Raw genomic sequence first — 16,420 nt, forward strand, 5'->3', positions numbered from 1 at the left:
GAATTCACAAGAAAATATTCAAATTTAAAGGGATAGTTCACCCAAAAATGAAAATTCTGTTATCATTTACTCACCCTAAAGTTGTTCCAAACCTGTATGAGTTTCTTTCTTCTGCAGAACACGAAAGAAGATATTTTGAAAAATGTTGGTAACCAAACAGTTGATGGATCCCATTGACTTCCATTGTATTTTTTTCCATACATTATTTCCAGCTGTTTGATTACCCATATTCTTCTGAATATCTTCTTTTGTATTCAGCAGAAGAAAGAAATTCATACAGATTTGAAATAACCTGAGGGTGAGTAAATGATGACAGAGCTTTTTGGGTGAACTATTCCTTTAAGAGAGTTTTAGGTGTTTGAAACCACTCCAAGAGAAAACATGCATTTTGTGTATTTGGACTTTTAACTCAAACCCTTATAGTTACTGGTAGCCCAAATTCTCTGTGTGACAACCTATTCCGGTCATTCCTTTATATAAGCAGAACAGATTCCCAAAACAAACAGAATTGATGTAGTTTTTTTTAAACGTACCACTCAATTTGACCACACGAGGCCGCTGTTTTTCCTCTTCCACTGACAATGAGAGGCAGCAGCAGCGCAGCATCCCGCATCACACAGAAGGATGCTGGCAACCATGTCTGAAAAAACACACACAAATGGCTGACGAGGTGGAAACAGCGATGTAGCTTTGAAGATGCCATCCTTTTTGGTCTCTCGTTTTCTCTTCTTTCTCTTTTTGTCCAGTTTTAAAGGGACAGCTGGCAAATCTATCCCTGAAAGGGAAGCTCTCGGTGAGTAGAGAATAAAGGGGCGCATAGCGGGTCTGGATGAGGGAGTGGTGGGCTGTTTTATTTCTAAAACATCGAGCAAACGAGCTAAATACTAATGCAAAAACAGATATTATCTGTATGCATCAGCCTCGGATTCCTGAATGCAAATTCTGAAATACAGATTTTGGCGAATTTTACTCTTTAATGCATCGCATGGTCTTTTATAGACCGGAAACAATAAGTGTATATTATTGAAATATTGGCCTTTCCCTGTTTGAAATTCCCAAGCTATTGCCAGCACATATTGAAGCTTTCTAAACAGCTTTTGGTGTGCCTGTCAATTATGCAAATCTAAGATTTACTGAGGCCCACTGGCAGCTCATTACAAGCGCATTATAAGTGTGCTTATTTATTACTTTAGCTATCTATATGATTGCATGCTATTGTTCCAGAGTGAGCTGTGAATGCTGTTTGAGAGCTGCCTCATTCTTTTTATGAGAACCAGGCAGCTGTCTGTGTTCAAATCTAGGTTTCTATATGCATTTAGTGCATCATATACTAGGTTAAAAGGACCATTTATTAATTTTTGTTTTTGACTATTTTAAACGTAAACATGTCTGGAAGTGCTATTGCCATGGTCATCTGAACTTGTTTTATCCCTCTCAGAGGTGCAGGTGAGGGTCCAGGTGTTTGACAGCGGTGATCTTTCACCCCTGGCCAACGCTGCTATTACTGTTCATGGGAACCAGAGTGTGCTGGCACAAAGCAAAGCAGGCAGTGATGGCGTGCAGGTAGTCAGCTTCCTGTACCGCACAGGAACATGGGTAATCATTACAGCATCTCAGAGAGATTACCTCACCAGCTCAGTCCCATGGCACGCCAGCCGTTTACCCTGTGAGTAAACACTAACGTAAACTGAATAAATTGTACATTATACACAGGGCTTGACAACGCATTCACTCCTACTAGCCACTTTGGCGGGCTGAATTTTATATATAATATATACATTTTTCAGTTGTAGTCTTTGAAAAGGCATCTGAAAAAATAAACTAAGTGCCATGAAGTGTTGTCAAAAATATAGATTTTTCGATACATATTGATACTGTAATATCTGGACACTTCCAATTTTCATTTTCCGCAAATAGATAGACAATACCAGCTGCACTTTTCTCGCTCTCTCATCTCTTCGACAGCAAGTTGACACACAAACCCGCCTCCCCTCACTCACTTGTTTCATTTGCTACGGATGAATATTGTTGGTGTTACAGGGCTTGAATTTTGGTGTGGGATTGTGCATAATTTTACTCATTCACGCATATTTTGTGCTCATACTCAAAGTGCACACACATAAAGCCGCCTCTCAGTACTAAATTGAGTTGTTTTTGGCTGCTTATTGCATTTAAACAGTCAAATACACACAAAATAATATCAAAATGCCGGCCTTGAGTATTCACGTAAACACAGTCAGTTATGTTTTAAGTGAACATAAACAGCTGAGAAAGAAAACGCATGTGTAACAGTATATTGGATCCGTGCGTCAGGTCTTAAAGTGACAGCAGCCTAATATACCTGCTGACAAATTATGAGATAATATTAAAAATATCTATATGGCAGTTTTCCCCATGGTATCGATGTCACAATTGTGGCCAGTAAAAATTCTGAGTGGCTAGTAACTTTGAAAACCACAGTGGCTGGTGAGCAAAAGAGTTAATGTCAAGCCCTGATTATACATCTTATACAGAATCTGTAATAATCTGTAAATAATCCTAAACCTTTTATTTCCATGTTTAAATTAACTTAAATGTGGTCTGAGACTTCTGTACACAACTGTCATTGACATCTGCCAATTCTGATATACTGTAAGTGAAGTTTATATTGGTGTCCATTATCATGATGTTCAGTGTGTCATAACAGACATCTGTGCCCATTTTATTCAAATCGCTCTCTCTCTCTCTCTCTGTTAGTATATGCCTCTGTCAGTCTTTACCTGATGGCCCAGAAGCCCGGCACACTGATCCTATATGATGATGTCATCCAGGTCTTTCATGGCTCCCCAAGTAAGAAAGCATCTTTAAAGCAACTTGTATATATACACGATTATCACAGAATTCTTATCCGAAAATAGAAGATCATTATTGAGGATTGTGGGTTTACCAAAAAGTGACATGGAGTTGGCACATGCATGGCATGTGTACATATATCAATATTTTCTTCTCCTTGAAGCTTTCGTCTTATGTCAACCTGACACTTCAGTTTCCTGCAGCTGTCACCATAGCAACAGCAGAAATATTCTATTGCCATTATGGAATCTTTTGGCATATGAATCTAGTATCTAATTGCTCTAATTCCACTGTAATGATAGGGCATTTATTGTGGAGTAAAGACAGCCATTGTAAGGTTATCAGTGACGTGCCTCAGAGAGGCTTACATTTCACAAAATATTAGAACAAAGGATATGGATTGCCTAAGTGGCAACACAGCTACATAGCGTACATTACATTCAGCAGATGCTTTTATCCAATGCATTTGTTGTCATACGTGCACATTAGAAACTGACTTAAGGCATTTCTGTTCCAAAATACACTACTTGGTTTCCAAACTTAAGAATTCAGTCTATTATATAATTATAGAATAATGTTGGTTTACACAGACTCTTGTATAAAAATGTGGTATATCCATGCAAAACATCACAAAAGGAAAAATTTTGAAAAAAGATTGTGTAAACATTCTAATCTGGCCATTGAACACTTCTGTGTGACTTCAAAGTCTCTAAATAATGTAAAAAGCATGAGAAAAAAATCCACCACAAATATGATTGATTTTTCAAGAAACACATTTAGGCCCAGACTTTTTAATTATGTGGCATATTAATCCCTCTAATAAAATTAGTATAGTTATGTTTCTTTCCAGAGATTACACTTAGGGGCTGTTTACATGACACCATTTTCAACTAAAAACAGAAAACTTTTAATGCATTTTGGCTGTTCGTTTACAAGACAACGCCGTTTGGGGGCCTGAAAACGCAAACTTTTGAAAACGGGTTTCATAGTGCAAGTTTTTGAAAACAATACCGTTATCGTCTCAGTGTAAACTGCAAAAATGCGAATTATATTGCGAATTAAATGCGAAAAACACAAAGGAAAAACGTTTCCGTTTTTAGTACATCATTGTCGTGTAAACGTACCCTCAATTTCTACAAATGTCTTAACCTTCAGGTGGGCGGAGCCAGCCATGGCTGCAAGTTCCAAGGCGGAGCCTACAGTTTAACTCCTCCTACACAGAACTGACCGCAGTATTAACAACAGCCAGAGAGCAGAATGAAATCAACTCATTCCCTTACCCACTCGCTCTGGAACCAAACAACACAGGTCCGAAAAACACTACAGTCTTTCTATATAAGACTATATAAGATTGTGAGATAATTGTCTTGCAGTATGTATATAATATATTTATGATGGCGTTACTGTGTTAAGGAGGAGAGAATGGCTGGACGGACCTGACAACGATAGCAGCGGTCAGCGCACAACTGTTTGACCGTGAGGGTCGAGCGGTTGAGGTCACCGAGCCCGTTCACATCTCCGTGCCTCTGCCTTCTGATACTCGCATACGATCTGCCACCAGCATACCCGTATGGATGTACGACACCAAGACAGGTATGTACTATCATGCTTAAAGACATGCTTTTATTTAGCAAAAGTAGCATGTGTAGCTGTACACATCAAAAATGGTAACTTATTTTCCCATCTGTGACTATCAAAGTGCCAAGAAAGTCAATCCTAACTCGTCATTTTTGAAATAATGCTATGCGTTTGTTCCCTAGGACTATGGGTACGAAACGGAACAGGATTTATCACTCGAGAGGGATCACAGTTAACGTGGGACTTCACTGCCTCCCAGCTTGGCTACTGGATCGCAGCCTTCCGTTCTTCAGCAGGTAACATACTCAAATGTAACCGCATTGGTACATGCCAGAAAAACACACATCCGTATCTTGACTCAAAAACAAAAACATGCACACAAATGCTAAGCATGCTTTGTATTCAAACACTAGGCTCAGGGTTGTCTCACCCAGGCCTGAGGGACATCACAGCCTACCACACCTTCTTCCTGCTGTCCATCCTGGGATCTCTGGCTTTGCTGGTACTAGTCTTACTCTGTGTCCTGCTCTACTACTGCAGGTGTGTACTACTTTGTCTGAATCTTAATTATAAGCAACATAGGCTCATTGGAAAAACATGCCTCCACCTACATTTTTTCAAAACTGTAACTATACATAAAAAGTGTGCCGCACAAGTCATGAAAAGTGAAGCCAAAGCATTTCAGTCACCCCCTGGTGGCTGGCTGCAGTAAAGGTCATAAACCCCGCCCTCTCCATCAAATGGGACACAAGCTAAACTAAAAAATCCAATTACATTTCAAATTTTTTTCCAAAGATGGTTTCTGTCATTTTATGTAGTTCTTATCACACACATGTTTTCCTAAAAAGTTTGGTTTTAGTTAGTTTTTTGATGCTATAAAAATGGGGTGTAACGTCATGATTGACAGCTGTGCTTGCTATTGAGTCTGCGGGAGCGGGAGTGTGGGACGGACCTTGATGCCGCGGCTCCACCTCAGAATCACTACTGCACAGACTCGGGCTACAAATGATGTAATCTGCAATGACCATTACTGGCATATTTTGGCTTCATTTTTCTTCAATGGAAGTCTGTTCAAGTGCAGACTCGAAGCCCAGAGTAGCTTATTCTTGTCCATGTTTCGCTCCATCTCGGATCAGGCGCACAGAAAGCCGCCTGGGGAACAGCATCTCTTTCGCAGCTCAATACGCTTTCAACTCTTTTTTTAGTATCGCGCATGTCCGGCAGGAGACTGTATTACGACAGTCACGTTACATGATTTGACTGATTTGGATGTTACGTAGCAGAGCACTGCTTTAAAGGACATGAACGGATTGCAGCATCGTGTTTTCATAATTTTTGGAAGCCAAAATCAAAACTGAAACTATCGTATCCCTAGTCATTAAATCATTTTTGAGAGCATGGGGGCCCCCTGGTGGTTCGGGGGCCCTACGCAACTTGTGTACTTTGCATATAGGGAGGACTGGCACTGGCACCACTTGCCACACATTTCAGTTCAACTTCCGCGATATGTACAACAACCAATGTAAAACATTGCCAGAATCATGTTCATCGGTTTCGGATATAACTGAACATGCTTTTAGCATCACTTACAGGACATTTCACTTTGAAAGTGTTGTGAAACATGCGAGAAACGACGTACTATAAAAAATATTTTGTTTTCCTACTGAGCCTTTGTTACAGTAAATGACTGTTTCTGACTAACTGACAGTGCTATTTCTAAATGTCAACATCTGTTTTCCAGACGAAGGTGTCTGAAGCCCCGACGGCAGCAGAAACAGGTTCAAGCTCCATCTGCTTTGAACGGATCCAAGAGGGACCAAGGCACCTCTATGTCCCACTTGAATCTCATCTGTGGTGGCCATGCCGAACCCGCTGCTTCCAATGGCAACTTGGACGCCAACAAATCTGAGGGATCCCCATCCCATGCCTTCAAGAGTGCTCGGGAGGAGTTTACCAGACACATTCCTGCCCATAAGCTTCGGCATTCCTCAAAGACCAAGCAGTCCAAAGGTGCCCAAAGAAATGCAGAGAGCTTCCCCATGAAGGTGCATCGATCCACAGATACAAGCAATCTGGACAGCAATCTTCTACATGAGGACTACGGACGCAACTACAGCCCTGACGAGAAGGATCGCGACTATCGCCGGAGGCACGTCGTCAATGATAACCGCGGCTACACGTCTGATCCGCCTTCTCCACCAATTGTTGACAAGCCACCGGAGTACTCGCAGGTTTTGCAAGGGCCTGATCACCTCGCTCGTCCAACGTCACTCAACACGCAACCAGGTCAGATTATATTCTGCAGCTCATTGGATCAGATGAAGGAGAATATGTACCGTAGTATGGTACCAACTCTTGTGATCCCAGCCCACTACATGAGGTTCTCGTCAGAGTTTGGTGCCACAGATCAGGGAAAGGACGGAGCGAACCAGGCAGACAGAGACGGACAGAGTTCACAGGGTACCAGCAGCGGGATTCAAGGCCAAAACCACCAAGGCCAGACCCCTGGTTCAGGCCATTCAGAAGCCCAACAAGGTGCATCTCCAGCAGGCTCAGATGAGAGTGTTTGGCCCCCCGGTGGAACACCGGCACCGGTTCACATCCCTGTCTTGTTCAATGACTCCACCATTTCGCAGATGAATGGGGAGCTTCAAGCACTCACAGAGAAGAAGCTTCTGGAACTGGGGGTGAAGCAGCACCCTCGTGCCTGGTTTATATCACTTGACGGACGTGCCAACGCTCACGTACGCCACTCTTACATAGATGTAGGTGCTGATCATGGCCACAGTGGAATGCACAGCGGCAACCACAGTGCCCAAAGCACGTTGAGCGCCCCTGCCGGGAGCAGTAAGGACCGAAGCGTAGATACAAGTCTCCATGAAACCCAACATGACCGCAAATCCGCATCCGGTCGCAAGACCAAAGAGGAACACCACGGAAGCGGACGCAAGGGCCATGGGGGAAACAACTCCAGTGGTACAAGTGGCGGGAAACACTACTCCAAACCTACCTACCATGATCCTCTCGAACTGAGTGGAGGAGTGAGCCGCATGGGAGCCAGTTCGCCACTGGAAAACCCATTGACCCCTCTTTTGGATGACGGTCCCGAGGAGCCAAGGGGGTCTTCAATGCAGAGAAGGGGTCGTAGCAGGGGTAACAGCTCACGTAGTAGCAACAGCGAAACGCAACGTGACTCCGTCACCAGCCCGGAAGATGACAACGACCTCGATGACAAGGATGAGAACAAGAAAAGTCCCTGGCAGCGTATTGAAGAGCGCCCCCTTATGGTGTTTCATGCCAAGAAGTAGAGTGAGAAAATCAATCCCAGCAGCTGCCTTGACCAATTAGATGAACTAGAGATGTGTTCAAATTGATAACGACTCTGAAAGTTTTACAGAAGTCACCCAAAAATGTTCACAGACTATTTGTGTCTTGATAATTTGATAGACGTTTCCAAAAAAAGAAGAAGGGCGAGTGCATTCAAATAAAGCACAACACACAAAGAGGAAGACTTTGTCTTACAGTCTACAGTCTGTTATTTCCAAACCAATCAGACTCTTTTCATCCAAAAGTACTCAAGTACCTTTTCACTCGCAATGATTTGGTGATAAATAACTTTCTGAATGGATGGATTTTAGCTTGAGTCCTCAATATGTTGGATCAAGAACTTGATGTCTCCCGAACTTCATGTTTAACTTTAGAGACCTGTTTCCCTATGTTCTAATGCAGTATATTTCTTGGTATCCCTTCCCAACTCGCTCGTTCTTCTACCTTCAATACTCATAATTTTGATGTCAATTCCTCATTCAATCTTCCATACAATTTTTTTACATGTTATGTGCATCTCTAACCTGAAATTTACAGTTAAGATTTCAAACATTCCAGATTTTTTTACCGTTAAGAAGGCTTTATGTTCACATTTATGTGTGACGTGATGTTATAGCAATTTCTAAGTCATTACACAATGCATTTTGATTTATTGTAATATAAAATCCTTATTATCCACATTTTTCACTCCAATACACCTAGTTTTTGAGGATGTGATATGACTAAACCTAGCACTTGTTGTGTTAAAGTACAGATTTGTATAGGAAAAGCTGATTCCAAATTCCAAGTTCTCACTTACAATAAAAAAGCATTGACTGTGAAACAGTAGATATGAATGTATATTCCCCACAATTAGCATTTTCAGTCGGCCTTTCATTCATTTAAAAGAGAGCCATTAGCATTTTGTGTATATGTATGATAGCCTATATGTGCATGAGATAACTAGTGTAGGACAACAGATTTTTTATGCCTACAAATTAAAATAGACACTATTCAAGCATGAAGGTGGATACTAGATGCATCTGATATTGATGCCTAATGGGAAGAAATTTGCCAAAATTTCAAATGCCAGTTTGAATTATTATATACCAGTTTACAGGCCAAAACCTTTCCAGCGCTGTTAGTATTCACACTGTCTGTAACTGTGAAAAAAGTCTGATCATTTTAATAAGCCATTCAGATATTAAAAGCTAGTAATTTATGACACTTCTCAATTTGTTACTTTTATATTTTTTAAAAGATTTTTTTATTATTTGACTCGTGTTAACCATCATCAAGCCAAGCACAAGACTTGTCATTTTAAAGCAACATTTTATGAATAATTAAGGCAGATTTACAGGGTACCGTATGGAGCATGATGGCCGAGACACTCGAGAGCTATTTGATGACTATCAAACATGATACAAAGAGACTTTTACTAAAATAGCTCTGCTCATGCTGATCTGGTGCCAATCACATGTAGACCGGTGATTAATGCTGTCTCTTGCGATGACTGTCAACTTACAACAAATGACAGGACTGTTGCAACATGTGTCACTTATTTTGCAGCACTTCCTTATAATGACTATTACACGAATTTGAATGGAACTGAGTTTAAGTACTGGATTATCCATCACAAAGTTGGTAATTAAGAGTGAGACTTAAAATCTATAGTGTAAGCTGTGGTTGTGGAATTCTACAGAGGATTTTAGTAAGATTTATATTATATACTAGATGCTGAAACCCCTAATCCTTACACAGTCTCAAAATGTATACAATTCACCCACGGTTTCACTGATTTTAGATTTGCACACTCTTTTTAGCACGAGTTTCACTCAAACCTATAAGAACTGAAATCAAAAGCCATTCTCTTCCTCCGTCTGTTCAGATTTTGTTGGTGATTTACGCAGGAGATCTCGATATGCCTTTGTCAATGTACATTTATCACGTGATGTGGTGCTCTAAAATACATTTCCCTCTGTACTGTATAAATATTTCTCTCTTTGACTGAATATGACGAATATGATGATATATGATGTTGTTTCCATTGTGCACAACAAGCTTTGCGTAATTGTTCTAAAATCATGTCAGATGGAACTTTTGCAATTTTATAATTTGTTCATAATATCCTAGAAAAATCACATGTGAAATGGACTGTTTCACTTCTGACGTGTCCGAAAGTCATGTGTTAAAAAATAAAGAAATTCCATTTCTTGTGGGTTTTTCCCTTCGTTTCTGTTTTTATTAAATATGAAACTGAAAGTACAGGAATTATGCATTTTATATACAAGGAATATTCCAAATTATGTCCTGTAAATGTTTTTTTTTTTTTTGTAAGTGTTAAGAGTTTAGGATCCATCTCTTAGATCATCTTTTGAATATATAAGTTTATTTTTCAACTTGTAATGCCCGTATATAATAACATAAAATGCAATGGATCATTACAAAAATGTAGAAATTGAATTGATGTGATGTTGTTGTTTTTTAAAGGGGTGGTTGGTTATGATTTCACTTTTTTAACTTTAGTTAGTGTGTAATGTTGCTGTTTGAGCATAAACGACATCTGCAAAGTTACGACGCTCAAAGTTCAATGCAAAGGGAGATATTTTCTTTTACAGAAATCGCTTTTTAAGGACTACAACAAATGGCTGGTAGGGACTACAATGAGCTTCTTCCCAGGTGAGTGACATCACAAACCCCAAAATTTACATAAACCCCGCCCCCAAGAACACGCAACAAAGGGGGTGAGGCCATGTTGGGCTGCTTTAGAGAAGAGGAAGAGTTGTTGTAGTAGAGTGTTGTTGACGTCATCATTTTACGCTGGACTGCTTCACAAAAGAGAGTCAGTTCAATGCTGGATTTGCACAAAAGTTTAACATGACGGCACATGCTAGTCGATGAGTTGAATCAACTCCACAGCAACTACATAAATTTATCCACTAACCGTTCAGAAACGTCCAGTTTCATTCTAAAAGTTGTAACTTCTTCCTGAGTCTCTCCATCAGTGTCGACTCCGGTTTGAACAATGTAAGGCTGAACACCGTTACTGACAATCCTCATTTTGGCTGCGTGAGATTCTCCAGCTTTGTTATTGTCAAGCTGTTAAAGCTCCGCCCTCTTCTGGAAAGGGGGCCGGGAGCAGCAGCTCATTTGCATTTAAAGGGACACACACAAAAACGGCATGTTTTTGCTCACACCCAAAAACAAGCAAACTTGACAAGCTATAATAAATGATCTGTGGGGTATTTTGAGCTAAAAATTCACAGACACATTCTGGGGACAGCAGAGACTTATATTACAGCTTGTGAAACGGGCATTATAGGTCCCCTTTAAATAATATGATTTTTTTTTTTTTTTTTATGAAAATAAACTTGTTTATAGGGTGATTTCATATTAATGACCTGTGAGACTAGATACTGATAGAAATATATTTTATTTACCCAGAATTCCCAGAAATGCTTTTTTCCCCGTGAAAGTCTGGATGTCTTGATGACATTTGATCCAAACTTCCTTCAATGAAAAATAAAAGGTAAAAGACAATATTTCCATGCGTTATCATAGGGCAAACTTAAAATGCAATAATTAGGTTTATACATTTGAAACTCAACCCTCTCTATCCACCAAGGGGTCCCTGGTCTGAAAAAAAGAATTTCTAGCTCTAATTAAACATGGTCAAGTCTGCTAATCAAAGTCTGCATGCTCACTTGAACACTAGAGGCAGGTGTGTTTGAACAGGACTTACTAGTGGATCCAGTTCAAGGTTGACCACCTGTGTTTCATAACCAAGGGCGGTGCGACCTAGTGGTTAAATATATGGGCAAGACAACAAATGGTTGTAGTTTAAAAGAGGATTGAACCATCATCTACCAAGCTTACAGTAGTGCGTTGGATAAAAACAACAACTAAATGTCAAAATAGTGCTCGTTTGTTTAATAAATCCTCTTGGAAATCTGCAATTTCTACTCTTGCTTCAACACACCGTACCTGCCTGTCATTGCATTAATACCACAGCTAATGGTAAACCAGTTTGTTGGTTCAGAGAGGGATTGAGCAAACAATATGACTGGGACCTTTCACTTTAAACAATTCCACATTCTTTGCTGAGATTTTAGCTGTAATTGCGCTCCAGGCCGCGTCGCGGCGCTGATGTGCTGTGTTGAATTCATTTACCAAGAGGTGGAAGAGAAAAACATTGCTTTCAAGCGCATAGGTCAATGTTATGTACACAAATAAATGGATTATATTTATCTAGTATTATTAAAGAGTCGTCAAATCCTTTAGATACCTTCCATTAAGCGCGAGATTTGTGTTTTGGGGTTTCTTTGAGGTTCGTCGTATATTTAGCCTATGCACAAACGCTTTTATAATCTCTGTTTACAGCATATGAAGTAGGTCATTGCTGTTGGGTAAGAGCGTTTTCTGTATATGTTTACAATTTTAAAATGTCAGTAGTGTTTATTAACATTAATAATTACATTATTATTGTGGTTTGAGCTATTTTAACCCAATTGAAATGTGTCAACTGATTAAACTTATGTTTTACCACTCAATGTCCAGATATAAGCAAGTCAACTATCATAATGTTAGTTATTATTAATAGAAATGTTGTTTGAAGCTGAGTTATGTTACCTACTGCTCTTATATATATGCATATTAATGAGCCCAAATTTTCATTGAAATTCCAGTGGAGGCCGCTAGAAAGCGCCATTGATCAATATTCTTCAGCCACATACTGTAAATGATAATGGGTAAATTATAATATCTGTCTGTTTCAGCATGTTTCTGGTGGGGTTAACCGGAGGTATCTCCTCAGGGAAAAGCACAGTGTCTTCTCAACTGAAAGAACTGGGCTGTCCTGTCATCGATGCAGATGTGGTTGCCCGAAAAGGTGTTTAGTACTTTTGTCTGTCTTTATTACAATTATAAATTATTTTGTAAAGAAATTCATATGGAGGCACGATTTATATTGTCTACAAAACTAATTTGAAGCATTTAAACATAAAACAGTCAAATAGTTTTTAAGATCAGAAAATGAATATTATATAAAACTTTAAAACATGAATTTTTAATTAATTTAAATGTATATTTTTTTAAATAAATGATATATTAAATAAAAATATACACATTTACTGAATTAAAATAAATTAATTTAGTAAATGCATGCATATTTTATTTATTTCATTTAGTAAAAATGTAAAAAAAAAAAAAAATTAGGCACAATATAAGATCATTTTTAAGATCATGAAAATGACTAAAAATTAGATGAAATATATATAAAAAAATGATTTCAATAAATTTACTTAAGTAAAAAAAGTTTCTGTGTGTATGTATATGTATATATATATATATATATATATATATATATATATGCGCTTTATTTGTGATTTTTCTCTGTGCATCAGTGGTGAAGCCCCAGAGCCCAGCGTACAGACTGATTTTGCGGCACTTTGGACAGGAAATTTTGTTAGACAATGGCGAGATTGACAGACAGAAACTGGGGCAGATAATCTTCTCCAACCCAGAGAAACGAAGACTTCTGAACTCCATCACACATCCAGAAATACATAAAGAAATGTTCAAACAAATACTGCTGTACTTCATCAAAGGTACACTCATGCATGCTTAAAACAGAGCAGATTATGATTATGCATAAGTCTCATGAATAAATGCTTATGTTTGTTGTTTTTTAGGCTACAGATATGTGATTTTGGATGTGCCGCTGCTTTTCGAAACACGACGTCTCACTCGGTTCCTAACCCACACTGTTGTCGTATACTGGTATGATATGCATTTTTATCTCTTGTAGTTTCTCTGTTTTTCATGAAACATGACATGAGTCAGATTGGGTTGGTTGCTTTAAAGTAGTTCTTAAAGGAACACTCCACTTTTTTGAAAATAGGCTCATTTTCCAACTCTCCTAGAGTTAAACAGTTGAGTTTTACCGTTTTCGAATCCATTCAGCTGATCTCCGGGTCTGGCGGTACCACTTTTTGGCCGTACCATGGCTGCAGCAGGCGCAATGATATTACGCAGCGCCTGTGACCCCCTGCTTGCACAGGGAGCGTGCCTTGCAACCATGGAGACATTTGTGAGAGGCGCTGCGTAATATCATTGCGCCTGCTGCAGCCATGGTACTGCAGCAAAGTTTTTTTGATTATTACGCCAGAATGAGAGTATAGTTCCTTGCCATATTGGCCTAGAAAATCGCAACTTTTATTTTCCGTCGGTCTTAGTACAAGATGTAACTACAGAAGAGTCAAGTTTTAAATAGGAAAAATATTGAAACTCTTTGGTCATTTTTGAGCGAGATGCTAACGGTCTAATCAGATTCAATGATCTATGCTAAGCTATGCTAAAAGTGGTACCGCCAGACCCGGAGATTGGCTGAATGGATTCGAAAATAGCAAAACTCAACTGTTTAACTCTAGGGAAGTTGGAAAATGAGCCTATTTTCAAAAAAAGTGGAGTGTTCCTTTAAAGCAGATAAAGGATCTTCCAGTGTTATTTTAGTATTATTTATATACCAATATAATATTTATTAATATTTTAAATTAGCTATATTTTCAGTTTTCATTTTGATTTTACTTTTTAATATTTCTACTTAGCTTTAATTTATTTATATTAATTTAGCTATAATATTAATTGAATATTTGTTAACTAACTAACTATTAACTATGAGTTTTTCCTCAATAAACTCCTAATTTCTGCTTATTAATAGTTAGTAAGGTACTTGTTAAGTTTAGGTATTGGGTAGGATTAAGGGATGTAGAATATGGTCATGCAGAATAAGGCATTAATATGTGCTTAATAAGTAATAAACAGACAATATCCTAGTAATATGCATGATAATAAGCAACTAGTTAATAGTGAGAATTGGACCCTAAACTAAATGTTACTAAACTTTTTGTAGTTGCCAAGGCAGAATTTCTAATTTTCATGTAGGTTTAAGTTTTTTAATCTAATATTTATATTACTTTTCCACCTTTACTTCAGTTAACGAAAATGATTTTTTAATAGTTGTAGTTAACAGTAACAACACTGGGATCTGTATATTGACAGTGATCCGGCGACGCAGCTGTCCCGACTCATGCAGAGGGATGCTTTGAGTCAGGAGGAGGCCGAACAGAGAATCGGCGCTCAGATGCCCCTCAAAGAGAAGCGTGGACTCGCCAGTCACGTGATCGAGAACTCGGGCTCTCGCGAGGACACTCACAGACAGGTGCTGCGGCTGCACACCAAGCTGGAGGACTCCATGGAGTTTCTGGTTGTCCGGGCCATCGCCGTGGCAGCTGTCGCCGGGCTCGGCGGTCTGTTCTTGTATACAATCAGACTGCTTGTCTCTTAGCAAACGTACATGGCAATACCTCTTAAAGGGATAGCTCACCCAAAAATGAACATTCTGTCATCATTTACTCACGGAATGCATTTCTTGCTTTTATGGGAGACATTTTGAAGAACACTGGACCCCACTGACTTTCAGTGATGGAAAATCTCCTGTGTTGTGCAGAAGAAAGTAGGCCATACATGTTTGGAACGACATGAGGCTGAGTAAATGATGACAGCGTTTTCATTTCAGTCTAAAAACAATGGAGAATATGATTTTATATTTTCATTTTTTGTTGATGTCGAACCTCACTTGTTTTAGATATTCTGACCTCACCACCGACAGCTAGCTTACAGCCTGAGCTACAACTGTGAAATCTCCATATTGACGGTTACTTGATGGGACGGTACTTCTAGCATCCCACGCTATCATGCACAGTAGAGCAAAAATACAGGCTGCGTAACTCTAGAATCAACACAATAATTGTGATTAGTCTGTAACATATTGTATAAAATATGCTACTTTTTTACCTCGACACGTTATTTGTTAATTATGAATTCACGCATACATTAAATGGACCGAATGTATCAGTATCTTCTGCTGCTCTTTGTGAACGTCAGATATTTTGATCTATATCTGAATTAAACGAACTGTCACAACATCATCTGTTGTACTAAATTCACTCTTTGTGATGCTAAATGACCCGTGCAGTGATTTGCATATGTAAAACAGGTAAATATATATGTGCCAATTGGAGAATCGCACTTTGACATAAGCAAAAGTCGGAGAGTTGTTCTGAATATGTATTGATATAAGTCCAGATGGGAAAATTATGCAAGTTTTCAATGTGGTAACCTGCAGTTGATAGTTTAAAGAGCTATTTTTTCTTTATTTAACCTATGTATAAAATTGGCATATTTAGGTTGATTCAGTGATGTTAAAGGGATGGTTGATCATGATTTCACTTTTTTTAACTTTAGTTAGTGTGTAATGTTCCTGTTTGAGCATAAACAACATCTGCAAAGTTACAACACACAAAATTCAATGCAAAGGGAGATATTTTCTTTTACAGAAATCACTTTTTAAGGACTACAACAAACAGCTGGTAGGGACTACAATGAGCTTCTTCCCGGGTTGGTGACATCACTAACCCTAAAATTAGCATAAACCCCGCCCCTGAGAACACGCAACAAAAGGGGTAAGGCCATGTTGGGCTGCTTTAGAGAAGAGGAAGAGTTGTTGTAGTAGAGTGTTGTTGACATGCCGTCATTTTACGCCGGACTGCTTCACAAACGAGGGTCAATTCAACACTGGATTTGCACAAAAGACTAACATGACGGCACATGCTAGTCGATGAGTTGAATCAACTACACAGCAACT

At 39.0% G+C, this 16,420-nt stretch overlaps 2 protein-coding genes across 2 annotated transcripts; both read left to right on the top strand.

Moving 5' to 3' along the window:
* Positions 1–581: 581 nt before the first annotated feature.
* On the top strand, positions 582–9,935 carry LOC127506329 (protein FAM171A2). Its single transcript, XM_051882713.1, has 8 exons — positions 582–793; positions 1,439–1,666; positions 2,737–2,829; positions 3,988–4,140; positions 4,246–4,425; positions 4,593–4,706; positions 4,824–4,950; positions 6,152–9,935. Exons 1-8 carry the CDS (start codon positions 697–699, stop codon positions 7,716–7,718), a joined length of 2,559 nt encoding a protein of 852 aa, XP_051738673.1. The 5' UTR covers positions 582–696; the 3' UTR covers positions 7,719–9,935.
* Positions 9,936–11,861: 1,926 nt separating this feature from the next.
* Positions 11,862–15,704, top strand: dcakd (dephospho-CoA kinase domain containing). Its single transcript, XM_051882682.1, has 5 exons — positions 11,862–12,122; positions 12,492–12,604; positions 13,119–13,322; positions 13,407–13,494; positions 14,776–15,704. Exons 2-5 carry the CDS (start codon positions 12,493–12,495, stop codon positions 15,059–15,061), a joined length of 690 nt encoding a protein of 229 aa, XP_051738642.1. The 5' UTR covers positions 11,862–12,122; position 12,492; the 3' UTR covers positions 15,062–15,704.
* The last annotated feature ends 716 nt before the right edge of the window (positions 15,705–16,420 follow it).

Source organism: Ctenopharyngodon idella, chromosome 23, assembly GCF_019924925.1.
Source record: "Ctenopharyngodon idella isolate HZGC_01 chromosome 23, HZGC01, whole genome shotgun sequence".
In the NCBI taxonomy this organism is placed as follows: Eukaryota; Metazoa; Chordata; class Actinopteri; order Cypriniformes; family Xenocyprididae; genus Ctenopharyngodon; species Ctenopharyngodon idella.